We start from the raw sequence: 17577 nt of genomic DNA on the forward strand, positions 1-17577 counted from the left end.
ATATAAATCCTTGATACGTAACACAATTGTCCCAGGTGAAGGTAATGTGTAACAACTGAATAGCATCTCTCAGCCCTGTACCTTGAACTGAATTTAGAGGTCTGCAATCTGATGCAGTCAATTTTACAATAAATAGTGGTAGTTAATGCTTTAGATTTTGTTTCATTCGAGTTGTACATTCAAAAATTGCAGTCTGCCACAAATTTTGCAGCCTAATGTTAAGAGTTTTTAATCGCGGTATCCTGCATGGTTTGCTCTTAATTGATAAGCCAAAGACATTGTACTGCTGTGATATTTAAATTTGCCAACATTAAGGTATTGAAATAATTTAAAGCATCTTCATTTTTTTTCAGTCTTTCTTTCAGTTATGCTAAAGTGCTAAGTGCTAAACTCTTGCTAGGCACAACTAAAAGTGTCCCACCCCTGCCCGTAAGGCCAGGTTTATACTTCACGCAACGCATGCTCCAGCAGACGGTCCTGCTATGCAAGCATTTTACTGTTTATACTTGCGCGCGTACTATTCGTAAATCTGGAAGAATCCACCAGGTGCCACAGGTGGCAGTGCGAGATATTATCACAGTGAGAACAGGTTCGGCTTCGCTGTGTTGTGAATTGCCTGGAACACCCATTAAATTCCGATGACTCCTTACCGCAGTATCTCTGAAAAGGATGTTTAATAATTAAATCCATCAACCCAGAGATGTGTCCATTCCAGCAAGCATTGGACATGAGGCAGAAACAATCTCTAGATGGGGCATCAGCTCATTTCAAGGTAAATACAAGCACTTCCATACTAGTGTCATTTTAGTGTCACCAAATCTGTATATCTTTGGAAGGAAACCAGAGTACACTGTGGAAACCCAGCAGGAAAACATGTAAACTCCAGGCAGGGAATACCAGCGACGTGACTCCCTGCAAGACAGCAGTGCTACCGCTTTGCCACCGTGTCACCCCCATGTGTGTAATTATTAACAGTATTCATTATTTAAATGAAATAAACAATTTATCTGTAAAATCTAACATACATTCTTTAATGCATTTCATCATGAAAGTGATATCAAGTATAAATCTTAAGGATTCTAAATGTGCAGAGAGTTGGAATATCATACATTTAATGTGTTCTATGTGGTGATCTATTGCTGTTTGCCGCTGCTGTCAGGTCAGGAGGAAGCCCCAGAAAAAAAAGACGGCACAGAAGACGGTATGTGAGACTTTTAAAATGTACAGTAATCCCTCCTCGATCGCGGGGGTTGCGTTCCAGAACCCCCCGCGAAAGGTGAAAATCCGCGAAGTAGAAACCATATGTTTATATGGCTATTTTTATATTGTCATTCTTGGGTCACAGATTTGCACAGAAACACAGGAAGTTGTAGAGAGACAGGAACTTTATTCAAACACTGCAAACAAACATTTGTCTCTTTTTCAAAAGTTTAAACTGTGCTCCATGACAAGACAGAGATGACAGTTCCGTCTCACAATTAAAAGAATGCAAACATATCTTCCTCTTCAAAGGAGTGCGCGTCAGAGAGAGAGAGAGAGAGAACAAAGCAAGCAGTCAAAAATCAATAGGGCTGTTTGGCTTTTAAGTATGCGAAGCACCGCGGCACAAAGCAGTTGAAGGCAGCAGCTCACACCCCCTCCATCAGGAGCAGAGAAAGAGAGAGAGATAAAAACAAACAATCAAAAATCAATACGTGCCCTTCGAGCTTTTAAGTATGTGAAGCACCGTGCAGCATGTCGCTTCACGAAGCAGCTGCACAGAAGGGAGCAACGTGAAAGCATTTTTAGATGAGCGTCCGTATCGTCTAGGTGTGCGAACAGCCCCCCTGCTCACACCCCCTCAGAGAATGTCAGAGCGAGAAAGCAAACAATCAAAAATCAATACGTGCTGTTTGATCTTTTAAGTATGCGAAGCACAGTGCAGGAAGCATATCGCTTGACAAATCAGCCATATGCAAGCCCAGCAAGAAAGAGAGCAATGTGAAGGTAATCTTTCAGTGTTTATTGAGGAGCGGCCATATCCTCTAGGGGTGCGAACAGCCCCCGTACTTACAATATATTTGAGGAGTTTTATTTAATACGTAATACGCGCTCTGGTTGGGTAGCTTCTCAGCCATCTGCCAATAGCGTCCCTTGTATGAAATCAACTGGGCAAACCAACTGAGGAAGCATGTACCAGAAATTAAAAGACCCATTGTCCGCAGAAATCCGCGAACCAGCAAAAAATCCACGATATATATTTAAATATGCTTACATATAAAATCCGCGATAGAGTGAAGCCGCGAAAGGCGAAGCGCGATATAGCGAGGGATTACTGTATCGTGTCATTACAATCAGGAATATGCAACGCTTGAATATAAAAGCACCACGAATGCATCTGTATGTCAGCATTTTGCTTCACCACATCAAACCATTCATCAAACATCAAAGCACGCAAATCGATCCCGTAGGATCCACATAGAGGCTTTCTGTCACATGAAGATTGTAAACAGAGACTCTGACGTCACATTCTAACTTTTATCACACTGCACCCCCCTGACTTTTTGCTGGTACTGCAACTTGTGCACACGTTGCATTAATTTCTGAGGATCTGCTCAGAGGACGCATCAAATGAACGCTGGGAACGGGTGGCAGCCATGATGCGTGCACGTACGTGTTGTGTATGTCTTTTAGTGTTTCTTAAGCATATCAAATACTTTTTAATGATTTTTTTAATGTAAGAACGGTATAGCATGGTTTGATAAAGAATAAAAATTAGAAAGCCTATAATTCCCATATTTTTAATTGATTAAAATTATATAGTTACACATGAATCCAAATTTAAAGAAGCAGAAAAACAGCTAGTGGTCAAAAAAGAGAAAAATAGCTCAAAGTCAGTTGTGAAGGTTGATTGTCTTTATGTTTATATGATCACTAGCCATGGCACCTGTCACAGACAGGTAATAGAATAATTAAAAAATCTCTTACACTACATGTACCTTCAGTGCCTTTCCTTGCTTGTGTGTGAACAGCTCCTCACCGGCACTCCCCTGCGGCTTCTGTTGTAAAGAGGAAAGAAAATAATCACATAATCTTGAGTTATATCAAAGAGACTTTATCGTTTTAAGAATCAGATTCAGAATCTATATATATATAATTCACAAAGTCGACGCCAGAGGGGGAAGACACCCATGAAAGCACGCACACCAAAACAAGACACCCATGAAAGCACGCAGGAAGGGGCGTGGATTCACTAAGCCGCCGACAAGTAGGAAGGAGCCACGCCCACCAACTCTATGACCATTGGATACGACGACAACTCGCAGAGCTACGCCCACTAACTGGGACGCGACGCCTCGGAAAAAACGGCGTCATTTATGTTCATCTGTTGTACGCTACACATGGACCTCTGAGCCACGTTGAGTTGGGGGCAGCAAGTCTTTGATAGGCTGCAACAAAATGATGAAAGTACGGGCGCATTTTTTCACACAAGCTGTGTGTGTGTGGGTGGGTGTTAGTTAGTTAATTTGTTACTCGAAGGATTTCAAGATTTAATATGCACAGGCGGTAACACTGCAAACGCAGCCCAAACTAACCCAAAATCTTCCACAGTCTCCTTACTGTAAAGCAGCAACACTACCACTGCGCTACAAGACAGAGAATGCAGTTAAAGAATGCACCACGCTCGATTTTACTTTCACTTCTGTTTGGACAACTGTGTCGTTCAGAAAGTGTTCACCCAATCAATACATAATTATGCGGCGTAAGATACGCCGTGAGTTGGCTAGAGCCACGACCACCAACCCAGATGCAAAAACTCACCAATCACCACGTTAGTCAAGTTCCTCCCTGCTACGATCCACATGCACGTCAGAGCCACGAGGCAGCGCCAGAGAGAGACAGAGGCACACAGACAGCCCCAGAGAGAGAGCCGCGCACACACAGGCAGCACTACAGAGAGAGCAGCGCAATCCTTTAAAACTGAGGTTAAAACACAATGAAGGAAGCAGTCTTTAAAAACCAATAAGCCCTGTGCCTCTTTTTCATTAGCGTCTCACCTGCTTCACCGATGTAGGCCCTACAACAGTCGAGACGCTTTCTCAGCAGCTGACCTTCTCTGTGCCTGACTCCACTACTGTCAGTTGCCTGATTAAAAATGGTGAACTCCTGCAATGTTACTATCTTGGTTGGCTTTTAAATAAAGTTCGGATTTGTTCAAATGTTCCTTTTTTTCCTCCTGTGCTTAAAACTCATTTAAAAAAAAAGTGTTTATACAACTGCTGCAATGTTACTGAGACAGAGAGGGCTCGCCTGCTTCTGAGAGACAGAGGGGGAGGAGGCTAGCGTGCTGCTGAGAGAGACAGAGAGATAGAGAGAGGGAGAGAGAAAGGGGGGGAGGGCTGGGGAGGCTCGCGTGTTGCTGAGAGAGAGAGAGTCTGCGCAAGCAGCTGAGCAGAGAGCCTGGGTTTTTTCCCCCTGTGCTTAAAACTCATTTAAAAAAAAAAAGTGTTTATACAACTGCTGCAATGTTACAGAGAGAGAGAGGGCTCGTGTGCTTCTGAGAGACAGAGGGGGAGGGGGCTCGGGTGCTGCTGAGAGAGAGAGGGGGGGGGGGGGGGCTGGGGAATCTGCTGCTGAGACAGAGAGAGCCTGCCCATGCAGCTGAGCAGGGAGCCTGGGTGTTTGTGTCAGTGTTATTCAATGTTTTTACTACTACACTGTGCATTCTGTGGTGTAATTAACTCTATTTGTATTTAAAATCTTTAAAAAAATATATTTACATACATTTCGTACGGTCTGGAATGGATTGATTGTATTTACATACAATCCTATGGGGGAAATTCCTTCGGTTCACGACAAAATCGGTTTACGACCAGAGGTTTGGAACGAATTATGGTCGTGAACGGAGGTTCCACTGTATATTGAGTGTAGAAAACATGATCAGCAAGTCTTTGATAGGCTGCAACAGAATGATGAAAGAATGGGCACATTTTTTTCTCACAAGCTGGCTGGGTGGGTAGGTGGGTGTTAGGTAATTAGTTACTCGAAGGATTTCAAGATTTAATATGCACAAGCGGTAACACTGCAAAAGCAGCCCAAACCAGAAAAGACGGCTGGCAAAAAGTGGCTGACAAATTAAACACGTGTGAATTGTACTTACTGAAAGCGGCGTTGCGGATTTTGCAAATGTTCATTTTTTCCCTCTGCTTAAAAAACATGAAAAAAGCGGCGTGATTATGCGGCGTATACTACGCCACGGGTTGATATGCAGCGTGTAAAACTGTTTGTCGCAGATAATTTGCCTTTTACTTTAACACGAAGACAATTTCCTGTTAGATTTGCCTTTGCGATGACAAATGATAAGGCAAGGGCCAAACCTTCAAAAAGATGTGCATGTATCTGCCAAAACCAGTTTTCAGTCACGGACAGTTGTATGATGCTCTCTCCAGAGTTCCATCTTTTCATTCACTTACTGGTATCCCTGCAGGAACACATGCAGCGAGCGAGAGAGAGCGAGCGACACACACACGCATACAGGCGCGCGAGAGACAGAGCGCTGGACACATAAGAATAATAATACTTCATTACATTGATATACCGGTGTTTTCAGTATTCAAAGCACTATCCACACAGGCAGAAACCGGAAAGCGAACCCAAAATCTTCCACAGTCTCCTTACTGCAAAACAGCAGCGCTACCGTTGCGCTACAAGGCAGTTAAAGAATGCACCGGCCTCGATTTTGTTTTCACTTCTGTTTACAGCGATCGGATCGTAGCGTGCTTTGTTGCAATGTTACTTTTCTTGGTGGCTTATTACATTACGGATGTTTCACATGTTAATTTTTTTCCCTGTGCTTAAAACACATTAAAAAAGTGTTTCTCAACTGTGACTCCAGAACAACTCAGTACGCAAGCTATATTAAGCGTCAACAACGAAGACTCGCTACACCTTAATGAACAAGTGCTGAAACTTATCCCTACCGACGAAGTAACTTTCACCAGCGTGGCCTCCATCGTCACAGACGATCTTGCTTTCAGTCACGGACAATTGTATGTTGCTCTCTCCAGAGTTCCATCTTTTCATTCACTCACACTGGTATCCACAAACCCACCCCATTTGGACAACTGTGTCGTTCAGCAAGTGTTCACCCATCAATACATAATTATGCGGCGTATGTTACGCCGCAGGTTGGCTAGTTAGAATCTATTATGTTAAGGAAGGAGTGTAACAAACAGAATTATTGAAAAATGGCCACGGTAAATCTCGAAGACAGGTAATAGAATAATTTATAAAGATTTGCTATCTCTTGCCCTATGTGTACGTTCAGCGCCTTTCCTTTTCCTTTGTGTGTATCTAAACCTGTCTTCACCATTGCTCCCCCTCAAGAGCGTGTTCCTGTAAAGCTTTCTTCTAAGACCCTGTCATTATTTTCAAGGTGCCTTTCTCTTGTCCTGTTTGATTTTATGCTTCCATCTTCAAAGACAACTCTTTCAGTGTACTCCTCCTGCTTCTCACATATCACATGACCAACGCCAAACTGACCAATCAGATTACTCTGAGGACTGGACACATAGACCTTAGTGTTATATTATATAGTCGATTACTGTGATGTTGGGTTCCAGTTTTGGTAAGTTTAAGCACAGTTCCACTTTTAACTTTAGCCTAACCCTGTATTTATTTTTAAAGGAAGGATAAAAGAAACCAAACATTGGCAACCCTGTGTAAAACAATAGATTTGTTTAATATTAATAAAGTCATATTTCAAACCTTCAAATTATAAATTTCTGACTTTTTGAAGGAACTAGGGGGCTCCGCCCCCTGCTCGCTTCACTCGCTCACCCCTGGGTTTGGTTTACCGGATATACAATTTAAAGAGATTGTTAGTTTCTTGGAATTGTTACATGTGCATTATTTTCACTTTCACTTTAAAACTTTTGTAAAAACAATACTTGTGCTGTATTTCCGGCCCCGGGCGTGGTTACATCTCTTTCTTGCAGGACGTATAATGCTGCTCGCGTTGTGAAGGGGGTGCAGCTGAACGCACGCTAAGGAGAAGCGGTCTGATCATTTGCTGACTTTCTGCTGCTGGCAAGCTGCATGTTTTGCTTGTCGTTTATTGTTGTTTTAAGAGCTGGGAGCACATGAAGCGTTTCTGCCAACAGCAATCCAACAACTGCTAGGTTAGATGTCCGTGGACTTGTTTTAAATGATGTCTCACTGCCTTGTCTCGCATGACGTTGTAAAAACAATACTTGTCCTTTATTTCTGGCCCCGGCATAGTTAAATCTCTTTCTCGCAGGACGTATAACGCTGCTCGCGTTGTTGGGGGGTGGATGTGCGGCTGAACACATGCTGAGGAGAAGCCGTTGGATCATCTGCTGTCTTTTTGCTGCTGTTGCTGCTGTCACGCTGCCCGTTAATCATTTTAAAGTCTGTACAGCAGCTGTCCTTATGCCACTTCGCGTCTCTGCCACTCGCGTTGTGACGGGAGGGGGGGGGGTGGAGTTAGGGTGACTGAACGCACGCAAGGAGAAGCGGTCGGATCATCTGCTGGGTTTATGCTGCTGGCGAGCTGCGTGTTTTGCTTGTCATTGTTTTAAGAGCTAGGAGCAAGTTAGGCATTTGTATCGCGCCAACATTTTTTTTGAGCCTTTCAAATTCCACTGCTTTCATAATCTCTAACCTGCTCTGCATGTGTATAGCGCCAATGTGTTTAAAACGTCTTTATGAAGTTCTACTTTGTCTTTTACTCTTTGTCTTTTAATTCTGAGCCCGATTGGATGTGCTTCTTTTTCAATTCCACTTGTTCCAGGCTGATTATTACTTTCCTCCTTATTTTCTGAATTTGCACCTAGATTATTGTTTTTCTTTTTTGCATGTTTTTCTCTTCTAGTGCTTTTGGGTCTCTTTTCTCCACACTGCTGTTTCTTCTTCACTTAGTTGTCGAGGTTTCATCTATAACATATTGTCCTTATATGCTTTATATGTGCTGAAAGCCCTGGATCTGTGTGTGCTCAAAGCCTTTACACGACTGGAGTGTTTTGCTGCCCGTGGTCTTATTTGATATTGGTTGTAAGTAGGGTGTATCTTGCAAGAGTTTAATGTTCTAAGTTCCTGCGAGACACTCCTGGGTCAATCTCTTGGCACAAAGTCTCATGTTTACGGTCCCCGCGAGATGCTCAGTGGCGAATCTCTTTCGTCTTGCGGGTCTTAAGTGTCTTCCGTGATCTTCACATGAAGATCACATCTCATCTCTCTAGTCTTTCCCTCCCAGGATTTTTTTTAATAATAGAAAGATAAGAAGAGAGAAAAAATACAGATGGAGGGAAAAAACATGTAACTAATACTTGATTTTAAATTGTTTCCTCTCGACTAACATTAAGAGTGTGGAGACTACTATTTTACAGCCCGGAATATACTGTAATTCAAGTAATATTCTGAGCATGAAAAGACATGACAATTATTGTTCAAAACAGTGTTTTAAAAAAAAAACACACATAAGTGGTTTATGGTAGAGAAATTCCAATTTCAGAAGTTCATTCAGCACAGCTAAATTAAAGTACACCAAGTTTTTTTCAGGTGGGAAGATTACAAAGATATAATAGAGACACCCACACCTCGATCATTTGCACACAGATTTCACAGGAGGAAATAATGTTCTGTTTAGCAATTGTTATGACTGTGTACAGAATCAACAATTTGATCATTAAAAATTAGTTTTCACTTCACTTGTAGTTTTGTGTTTTAAGCTTAGAGTTGGCTAATTACTAAGCCACTGTTCTTCCCACAAAACCTCTTAATCAGATAACTAAGCCAAACCAAATTCAATAACAGAGTTCAGAATGAATATTCAAAGATAAAGGTTGTGTAACTTTTTTCCCCCAGTAACATTTACCAAATCTAAATGCTGCCTAGTATAGATAGATAGCATTTTATTTGTCCCCGGGGGGTAATTTTTTTTTTTTACAGAAGCTAATTAAATAAATAATTATTACTATTTTGTGACAAACAACAAATCCTGTCTCAAATATGCACCAGATTAACAGAAAAGAAATAAAACTTCTGACTTGGCTGGCACTTCACAGTGAGGCATCATACAGGCGTATTACTGTTGGTATAAAGGAGCCCCAGCAACGTTTCTTGACACACTCCTGCTCAATGATTTGTTGCCTGAAAGTACTCAGTGTATGTGTGTCAGAGAGGTGATCTAATTAGTACTGCTACCATACACATTAAGGGACCTTAGATTGATTCCCAGACTTGTTTTGTCTGTGTGAAGTTTTCTATTTCTCTCTGTTTCTGCATGTGTAGTCTCTAGGCACCACATTTATTACCACTTCTGAAATTCATAAAAGTAAAGTCGATTGGAGACTGTTAATTGAATTACTTTGGTTAATTATGTGGGAGCAAGTGTTTCCTGTGGTAACGTAGGTGTTTTTTTTTTTTTTTTTACCTGGTCTGGATCTTAGGTAAATCTTAAGTTTCAAGTCACCCAGTTTCACTACAGCCTTGTGTCTCCTAACCAATGACAGAATAGGAACATGGACCATTAATTTGACTCTATTTTATCCTATTGATATAAAATTAGTTATAAGGTAACTGTAATAATTAAGTTAGCTTGGATTAATTGGGTTATATTCCCCGGGAAAGCAATATGACTGTGGTTAACAGTTGACTTTTATAAGTAATCTTGGAGGTTAAGCTGCATCTAATGGGACAATGTGTTCCAGTAACATTTTCAAAAATGTTGACACCAGTTCCATTTGCTGCTGAGAAATACAAACACAGGAGGGAACAGGCTGACACTTTAGAAGTCAAACTTTACCCCTGAGAAAGCATACCTGGGATTTTCTTTAACATGCATAATTACCAAATGATTTTTCAGAGACATAACAGAAACATATCCTTCCTAAAAATATCCCATAATGATTCTGCATAACATTAGTATTATTTTAACACTAAACATGCCTATAAAGATATTACATACTGTATGTGGATATATCGTGATTTGACCTTCATTTAAATAGTATTTTTAGGTAAAGGCAATGTATTTAAAAAAAGAAAATAGATATGAAAATTTCAATTTGTAATAATTTATTCAACAAAAATTAACAGATATGTCATTTCTGTCTGGGAAAAGTAAGTACATCCTTGAGTATAGTAGGTGGTATTGCCCTCTCAAGTTGGCATTTCCTGTCACTGTCTGCCTTTCACTGTTTGAATGTTTCTCCCACTCCTCCATGCAGAAGTCTTTCAGCTTGGTGATGTCTGAGGGGTGTTTTGTATGCAGCACCGTTTTTAAACCCAGCTACAACATCTTAATGGGATTTGACTTGGCCAGTCCTGAACTCTCCGTTATTTTCTTTTAAGCCAAGCTTTACTGAATTTACTGGTTTAGTAAAAGTTATTGACATGTTATAAGGTCCATTTTTGATTGAGCTTTAATCTTCTGACTGATGGTCTCACATTATCCTTGAGCACACTCTGGTACAGTGAAAAATTCATAGTGGATTCTGTAATAATGAGCTGCCCAGGCCCTGCTACAGCAAAGCAGCCCCAGACCAGAACATTTCCATCACCATGCATTACAGCTGGCATCAGGTTCTTCTGGTTAAATTCTATCTTTGGTTTTCACCAAACATGTTTTCTGGGACTTCTGTTCAGAGTATTTTGTTACCAAAGTCTTGATCTTTACGTAAGTGTTCATAGGCAAACTTTAGTCTTGCCCTAGTGTTCCTTCTAGACAGCAAAGGTTTCCTTCTGACACAACGCCCGTGTGGATCTAATTTGACATCAGCAGTGTCAAGATCTGTCTGTAGGTGCTGTGGTGAAATTATGGGGTTCTTAGAGACTTCATTCAGCATTATAAATTGTGCTGTCAAGCTAAACTTTCTTGGGTGATCTGGCCTAGACATGTTTTGCTATTGTTTAGACTCTTAACCACTTTCAGATGATCTTCTTAACAGTGGAATGGATAATTTTTAGTTGTTTGGAGAAATTTGTAAATCCCTTCCCAGATTCATAGGCATCAATAATATTTTTTTTCCAAAAGCCTTAGGGAGCTCCTTCGATCTAAGAATGGTGATAACACTCAGTTCAACAGTAAAGAGCAAGCCAAACTAAATGTCTGAGGTTTAAATAAGACTGGTCTCCTCCAAGGGCAGAGAGGTGGCTCAGAAGTTAGGGATCTGCGCTGGCAATCGGAAGGTTGCCGGTTTGAATCTTGTAAATTGAGCCCTTGAGCAAGGCCCTTAACCTGCAGTTGCTTCATCCTGGGTATGACGTTAATCTGCATCCAACCCTGCAAATAGGTCCTCAAACCTGCAGGGAAAACTTGGGGGCTGGTGGAAGGATTTGCACTCCAGCCACTTTAAACAAAAACACACACTGTTCTAGTGTGGTGCTTAGGTGTCACCTGCTGCACTTGGGTGGGTGCACATGTGGTGGGTGCAGCAACGTGCTAATAGCAAATACTTCCCAACCTCTCTCCAAGGTCCTCTTGATGGTCCTATGATGTTCATATCATGCACCTGATTCTGATTTTAGGTATCTGAGGTAGTGATAAAGATAGGGTTTTGTTTACTTTTTACATTTGAAAAATTTGCAAAAAGTTTTATTTAATTATACCCTGGAATATAAAAATGTATATGTGCCATGGTGTTAATTATATCACCTTTATCTATAGATACTATTTAGATGAAGGAAACTTTGATATGTCCACATATGTTTATAGAAAGAATTTCATGGGGTGGGTGTACAGTGAAAAAGGTGTATAAGGTTTCAAATGAATTGGCACAATTTGGACACAACACTTGATGGATTAAATATTAAAGGACAATAAGAAGGCCCTAGTTAGCTATCTAGAGATTAATTATGCTGGCGGTGTATCTATGCTAGGGAGTCTCCAACCAGATATCAGCTTTATAGGCTGCATACTTATTATATTGTGTAGTGAATCTCAGCTGCATTATTACATTTTTAACTATAATGCTGCTTGAATACAGTGAACTGTTTAAGATTTGCAATAATAATTATTAATAGTAATAATAAGATTTGCAATAATAATTATTAATAGTAATAAAGCTGTAGGCTTTAGCATCGATTTGTTAAATCATGTTTTCTCACAGGTGTTTCATATTTGTTATGGCAATCTGATGTTTGCAGCCAGATCTAGGTAAAGATTCATTACCATTAGCAAACTAATGTAGCAACCAAACTTTTTGCATGTGTCATACATTGAAAAATCACAAAAGTCAAGGCAAGAAAGACTTACAGTAACTGTTTATGAATTCATTTGGACTCTGGGGTCACCAGCAAAGTGTTGCAACCATGGGCTGGCATTTGGAAATGTACACTACTGCTCAAAGGTTTTAGAACACCCCCATTTTTGTCAATTTTTATTGAAATTTTAGCAGTTCAACTCCAGTGAATAACTAGAGTGTTACAAAGGTGGAGCAGTGGTAGCACTGCTGTCTTGCAGTGAGGAGATCATGGATTCGCCTTCCAGGTTCTCCTTGTGTGCAGTTTGCAAAGATATTTGAGTAGTGAGGAACGCGCCATATAAATGTAAAGAATTATTATTATTAAATGTAATAGGTAAACTGCCAAATTTAAAAAAAAAAAAAAATTTCACAGATACTCAAAAGGACATTTTCTGGGAGCAAGTAAAGGGTGAACAACTTATAGCATTTCTGCAACAATGAAAGCTAATGAAACCTTGCCAGCTGATGAAAACAATTCCTGCTGGTGTCCCAACTTTTGTTGATTACTTACATACTCTGTCTGTATAAAATCAGCGTTGGAACAGACTGTGCTACTATGCCCTCTTTATTTGGATATTATTGCACGGTTTGCTTTCATCATGGGAAGAAAAAGGCAAATAACAAAGGAAGACAGATAGATGATTATAACCATTAAACATATTGGTCTTTTCTTCAGAGTAATTGTACAGGAAGCCAATGTCAGTGATTACTGTTTCCTGTACTATCAAAAGCCCAATTTTCATTGTATTTCTAGTTAATGTGGTTTTTTTTTTCCCCATTTGTTTCAGAGTATTATTTGGTGGTATGGCCAACATTGACATGCCTTACATTAAAAGACAGGGTGATGTTTTGCATTTTCATAACCATAAAGATCATCAGAATCTTCTTGGCATGTCTGTACTGCACAGCACAGGAATTTACTGGTAAACAGCGAGTTGACTGTTGGAGAAATGCACTAGAATTAAGAATAATTGAGGTCTTCATTACAAATGAATGCTTTATTATAACAAGGTTGATGGAGCCTGTAATGTAGTCAGATCAAATCAGCATGACAAGACTAAAGAAAATAACAAAGCCACAATCTTAAGGTATTTATATTGGTTTGCATCTCACAGTCAAGAAACATATCAGTTTACACTAATCGGCGTATCAACAAGTGGTATAGGCTAGTGTTTCCCAACATTTGTGGTGTCACAACCTAGTTTTTCACATGCCAGTGTCTTTGCAAACCTCGGGGGGATGGTTCTCCTCCATGAATTTAGTGTGATCGTCAAATGGATGGGTTGGTTCCACACGATTATGAGAGCATTAGATGAATCAAACATGATCATCAGTGCTTTTCTTCAAAGGTGAATTGAGCAGGGGTTAGGGAGTTCATCCAGGATCAGCCGCAATCCACCAGTGATGCTGCTGCTGTTGCTGTGAATCTAACCATCTTTGGAGTGGTGAAATGGGTACCAGGGGTTTTTTTTTTCTCTAGCCGTCTGGAGTGTTTTTTTTTTTTTTTTTTTTTTTTTCTGTCCTCCCTGACCATCGGAACTTACTTTTATTGTATGTTAATTAGTGTTCCCTAATTTTAATTCTTATTTATTTTGTCTTTTTTTTTCTTTCTTCATCATGTAAAGCACTTTAAGCTACATTGTTTCTATGAAAATGTACTATATAAGTAAATGTTGTTGTTGTTGTCTGGGGTGTGCCATGGCGCACCTGCAAAGCTTTTATCACACCCATATCTTAATATTATATGAATGTCCCAAAATAGTTAAACAGATTAGGAAAGTTTGGCACACATCCATATCTAAAGAAGTACTTAACATATACATTCTTGTTGAGAACAAAAAAAAATATTAACTGTCCTTATCTCATCTTATCGTTCCCTTGGTAACTGTTAGGGTAGGTATGGTAGTTAAGGAATATCATAGTTACACAGGATAGGCACACCCAGAACACTTATAAATTCACACAAAGATACATTTATGTTTTTCTGCTCCATTGATCATTTATTTCTTGATTCCTGCTACATAGACATCTTAATTCTCCTGAAAATGAAGAGCTTCCAAGTTTCCTTCACCAGGGTACTAATCTTTTACCCTAGGAGCTTAGACATCTGTTATGTACTAGGGGGCTAAGAAGTGAATCTTGTACAGCCCACTGTAAAATTCAAAATATGGCTGAGGAAGACCTGCTAGTATATCACACTGAGTGTACTCCATTATTAAAATGTGGTGGTGATACATTTCCCCTGCTTTAGCCTTTTCAGATAGGCATGACTCATACTACTTGTTTTAAACATATGCTACTGTTCCAGAAAAGGACTTTTGCTATACTCTTCTTACTGTATAAAGTTCTTTTTGTCCCGAGTGAGTGTTCCCATGTTGAACTTTACAATATTTATATCTGCTTTTCCAGAGCCTATATTAGGCTTGCTGGTGAACTTGGACTCTGGGTAATTCTTCGACCTGGACCATACATTTGCTCTGAATGGGATCTTGGAGGTTTGCCCAGGTCAGTTTTCATTTGTCTTGATTAATTGTTATCAATTTTAAGAACAGTATAACATTTTAGTATTTATCAGAAAAATGGTTCCAGAAAGCTCCCATCTTATATGGCTCTGTTTATTTCATGTACATGTGAGATTTTGGAAAAGATGCAGTGGAATGGCCTATTTGTTTCCTCATAAGCAGATTTCAGTTTTATTTCCCAATTTTTGTATGACCATCAACTCTTCCAACTCTCCACTGTTTCATCTTTCACAGGAGGTGGTGTTGCTTAGTGGCTTCTCCCCATTTAAATCTCTCCTTAGTCATTACCTTAGGAAGCTGCATTCTTTACTTGCTCCGTCATAATCTTCAAAGCATTTCTGAAACTTCTGACTTTAAACCATTATTGTGTTCCTCAGAATGATCCTGATAATATTAAATCTTTTAGTCCTCTTTTGAATTTGTTTTTGGAAAACATTAGACATAAAGGGCACAAAACGTGGGCAACTGAATGGGTTACAACTGTTCCAGCAAATATTCTTTGAGCTAAAACATATGACCTGATAAGTTAAAATGTTAAAAGAAGATTCCTCCAAACTTTTCCTTGTTTGTCCTAACTATGATGATGATTGACATATAGTGTGCTCCTTCTCGGTGCAAAATGGTACTGGCGATAATCCTATGAACTCCTTTTGTGACAGTGGCTGCAGTAATCTTTAACTTCAGCTTTTTCCCTCTTTGGCCACAAAATACTCATTACGTTCATCCAATCTGCCATGATTGACATCAGCTGTGCCTGTTATGGTCACAAAATGTTTAAAAGGAGAATCCATACCCCATAAAAGTCTTCACCTCTATGATTGACTTCAACTATGATCTTTTTGGGCAAAAAATGTTAAGGGGGAAAATTCCTCCCATCTAATCATTTTTTATAATACATGGCTAGACTGACTATTGGATGCTTTACAGCTGGCTGCTTCGAGACCCTAAAATGGAACTGAGGACAACTTACAAAGGGTTTACAGATGCAGTGGATACTTATTTTGATGTGCTGCTTGCAAAAATGGTTCCCCTGCAGGTAATAGATTTAACCTTGTTTTTGGAGACCTTATTCATTTATCATTTATCTAATAGCATTTGTTGTACAAAAAATAAGTGCTGAATAATCACCATAAAGGCAAGTAGTGTGACCTTCATGATAAACATTCATTCATCCATCTTTCTCAACCTGCATTTTCCCATTACATGATCTTGGGAGCAAGACAAGTCAGTCTTTATTGATCAGTAATGGTATCTTTCTATTAGTGACAATTAGGCAATAGTCAGGAGAAATAGTTGGCCGCAGAATTGGTAATATATAAAATAAATACTGAATTATTAGTCAGTGCATAAAGTGGATGTCTATGGGAGCTGTCTGATAATGTTTTAGGAAGGATCTCCCTCCCTTTAGATTCTGAGCTTAACGCTTTTGGGTTGCAAGTTTAAATCATAGTCTTTCCTTGTGTGTGTAAGCCCTTTGACATAAGTGAGTAAATTTCACTTTAAAGTATCAAAATGTTTCCCCATTTCTCCTGTTGTCTGTCTCTCTCTCTCTCGTTTACCTTTCCCTTCTATTCCTCCCTTGTCCCTGACTTTCCTCCCGACTTCAAGTTCTTTACATCTTTGATTCCACCTAAGCTTCCAGGGTCATGGCAGTACTTCTATTACAACAAGAGATGGGGTTAGAGTTCGCTTGAGCAATCCCAGGTGTCCTTGTTCCCTTAACCCATCAGCTCAAGTGAAAGGACCACATATCCAGTGTAGCTCCCCAATTGCCTCACCAGGTAAAAGGGTGCATATTGCTTTCTTGTCACCCATGTGCCCTTGCCCTTAGTCTTTTTAGGACAGACTGTGCACATAAAGCATAAAGGGCCTAATTCTTCCTGGCGGTACCCTGCTATGGCAACATACTAATCTCATCCAGTATATTCTTTCCTCTCTTTTGTAACCTACATTTAGGGTTGTGGTGGGCATTAAGGATTAGGTGGTACAGTGGTTAGTGATGTTGTCACATGGCTTCAGACACCTGGACAGAGAATCTTCTAGCTTCTACCATTTCACATGATCTTTCAGGGATGGGTCCCAGCTCCCTGTGATATTTTAATGGTATGGAAAATGGATAGATGGATAATATGTGGAACTATGGTTTTACTCTGATTGTAATAAACACTTTAGATAGTGAGCTAGTGTTCACTTTGAAGCACTGTATCTAAAAATAAATTCACATTGATTTGTAATTTATTTCTGTAAAGACTAAAATCTCTTTTTTACCATTAGTACATGAAAGGAGGGCCAATTATTGCTGTCCAAGTGGAGAACGAATATGGATCTTATGCTACTGACTCCAGTTACATGCCCTACATAAAGCAGGTAAATCTGTCAGTTCTAAACACTAAATTTCAAGAAACATTGTCATATGCCCTTTTAGGCCACCTGGGGTACCAGTGTGATATTTCTGAAAAAAAACTGGCTCCTCAGGAAAGTGCTTTTTTTATGATATTTCTTTAAATATAATAATCAATCAAGTAAAGAGGCACATGCTTATGGTAGTGTGGTGGAATCGTGGCTTAAAGAATGACCAAAGAATACTTATCTCAGTATGGTGATCACTTAATGAACTTGATCAAATCATTTTGTTTTTTTCTTTTTTCTAACAATTGATGTATAGAGATGCCATTGAGTGATTTTCATTCTCATCACTAGTTCATTTGTCGATTATCCCGTTGCACTCCCAAATAATTTTTTTTCTAATCTCTGGAGTCTTGACCATCCTTTGGAATGAGCTGTTTTTTATCTTATCCAAAACCCCCAAACAT

General features: G+C 39.6%; 1 protein-coding gene across 1 annotated transcript in view; it reads left to right on the top strand.

Annotated features, from left to right (window-relative positions):
- The window catches only part of LOC114658232 (beta-galactosidase-1-like protein 2), a 112131-nt gene that overhangs the window by 39224 nt on the left and 55330 nt on the right, over positions 1-17577 (top strand). The window contains exons 4-6 of the mRNA XM_051932136.1: positions 14652-14747; positions 15692-15800; positions 17039-17131. Coding sequence (XP_051788096.1) covers positions 14652-14747; positions 15692-15800; positions 17039-17131 — 298 coding nt within the window. The remainder of the gene's footprint in view (positions 1-14651; positions 14748-15691; positions 15801-17038; positions 17132-17577) is intronic.

The sequence above is a fragment of the Erpetoichthys calabaricus genome, chromosome 9 (genome assembly GCF_900747795.2).
Source record: "Erpetoichthys calabaricus chromosome 9, fErpCal1.3, whole genome shotgun sequence".
NCBI lineage: Eukaryota > Metazoa > Chordata > Cladistia > Polypteriformes > Polypteridae > Erpetoichthys > Erpetoichthys calabaricus.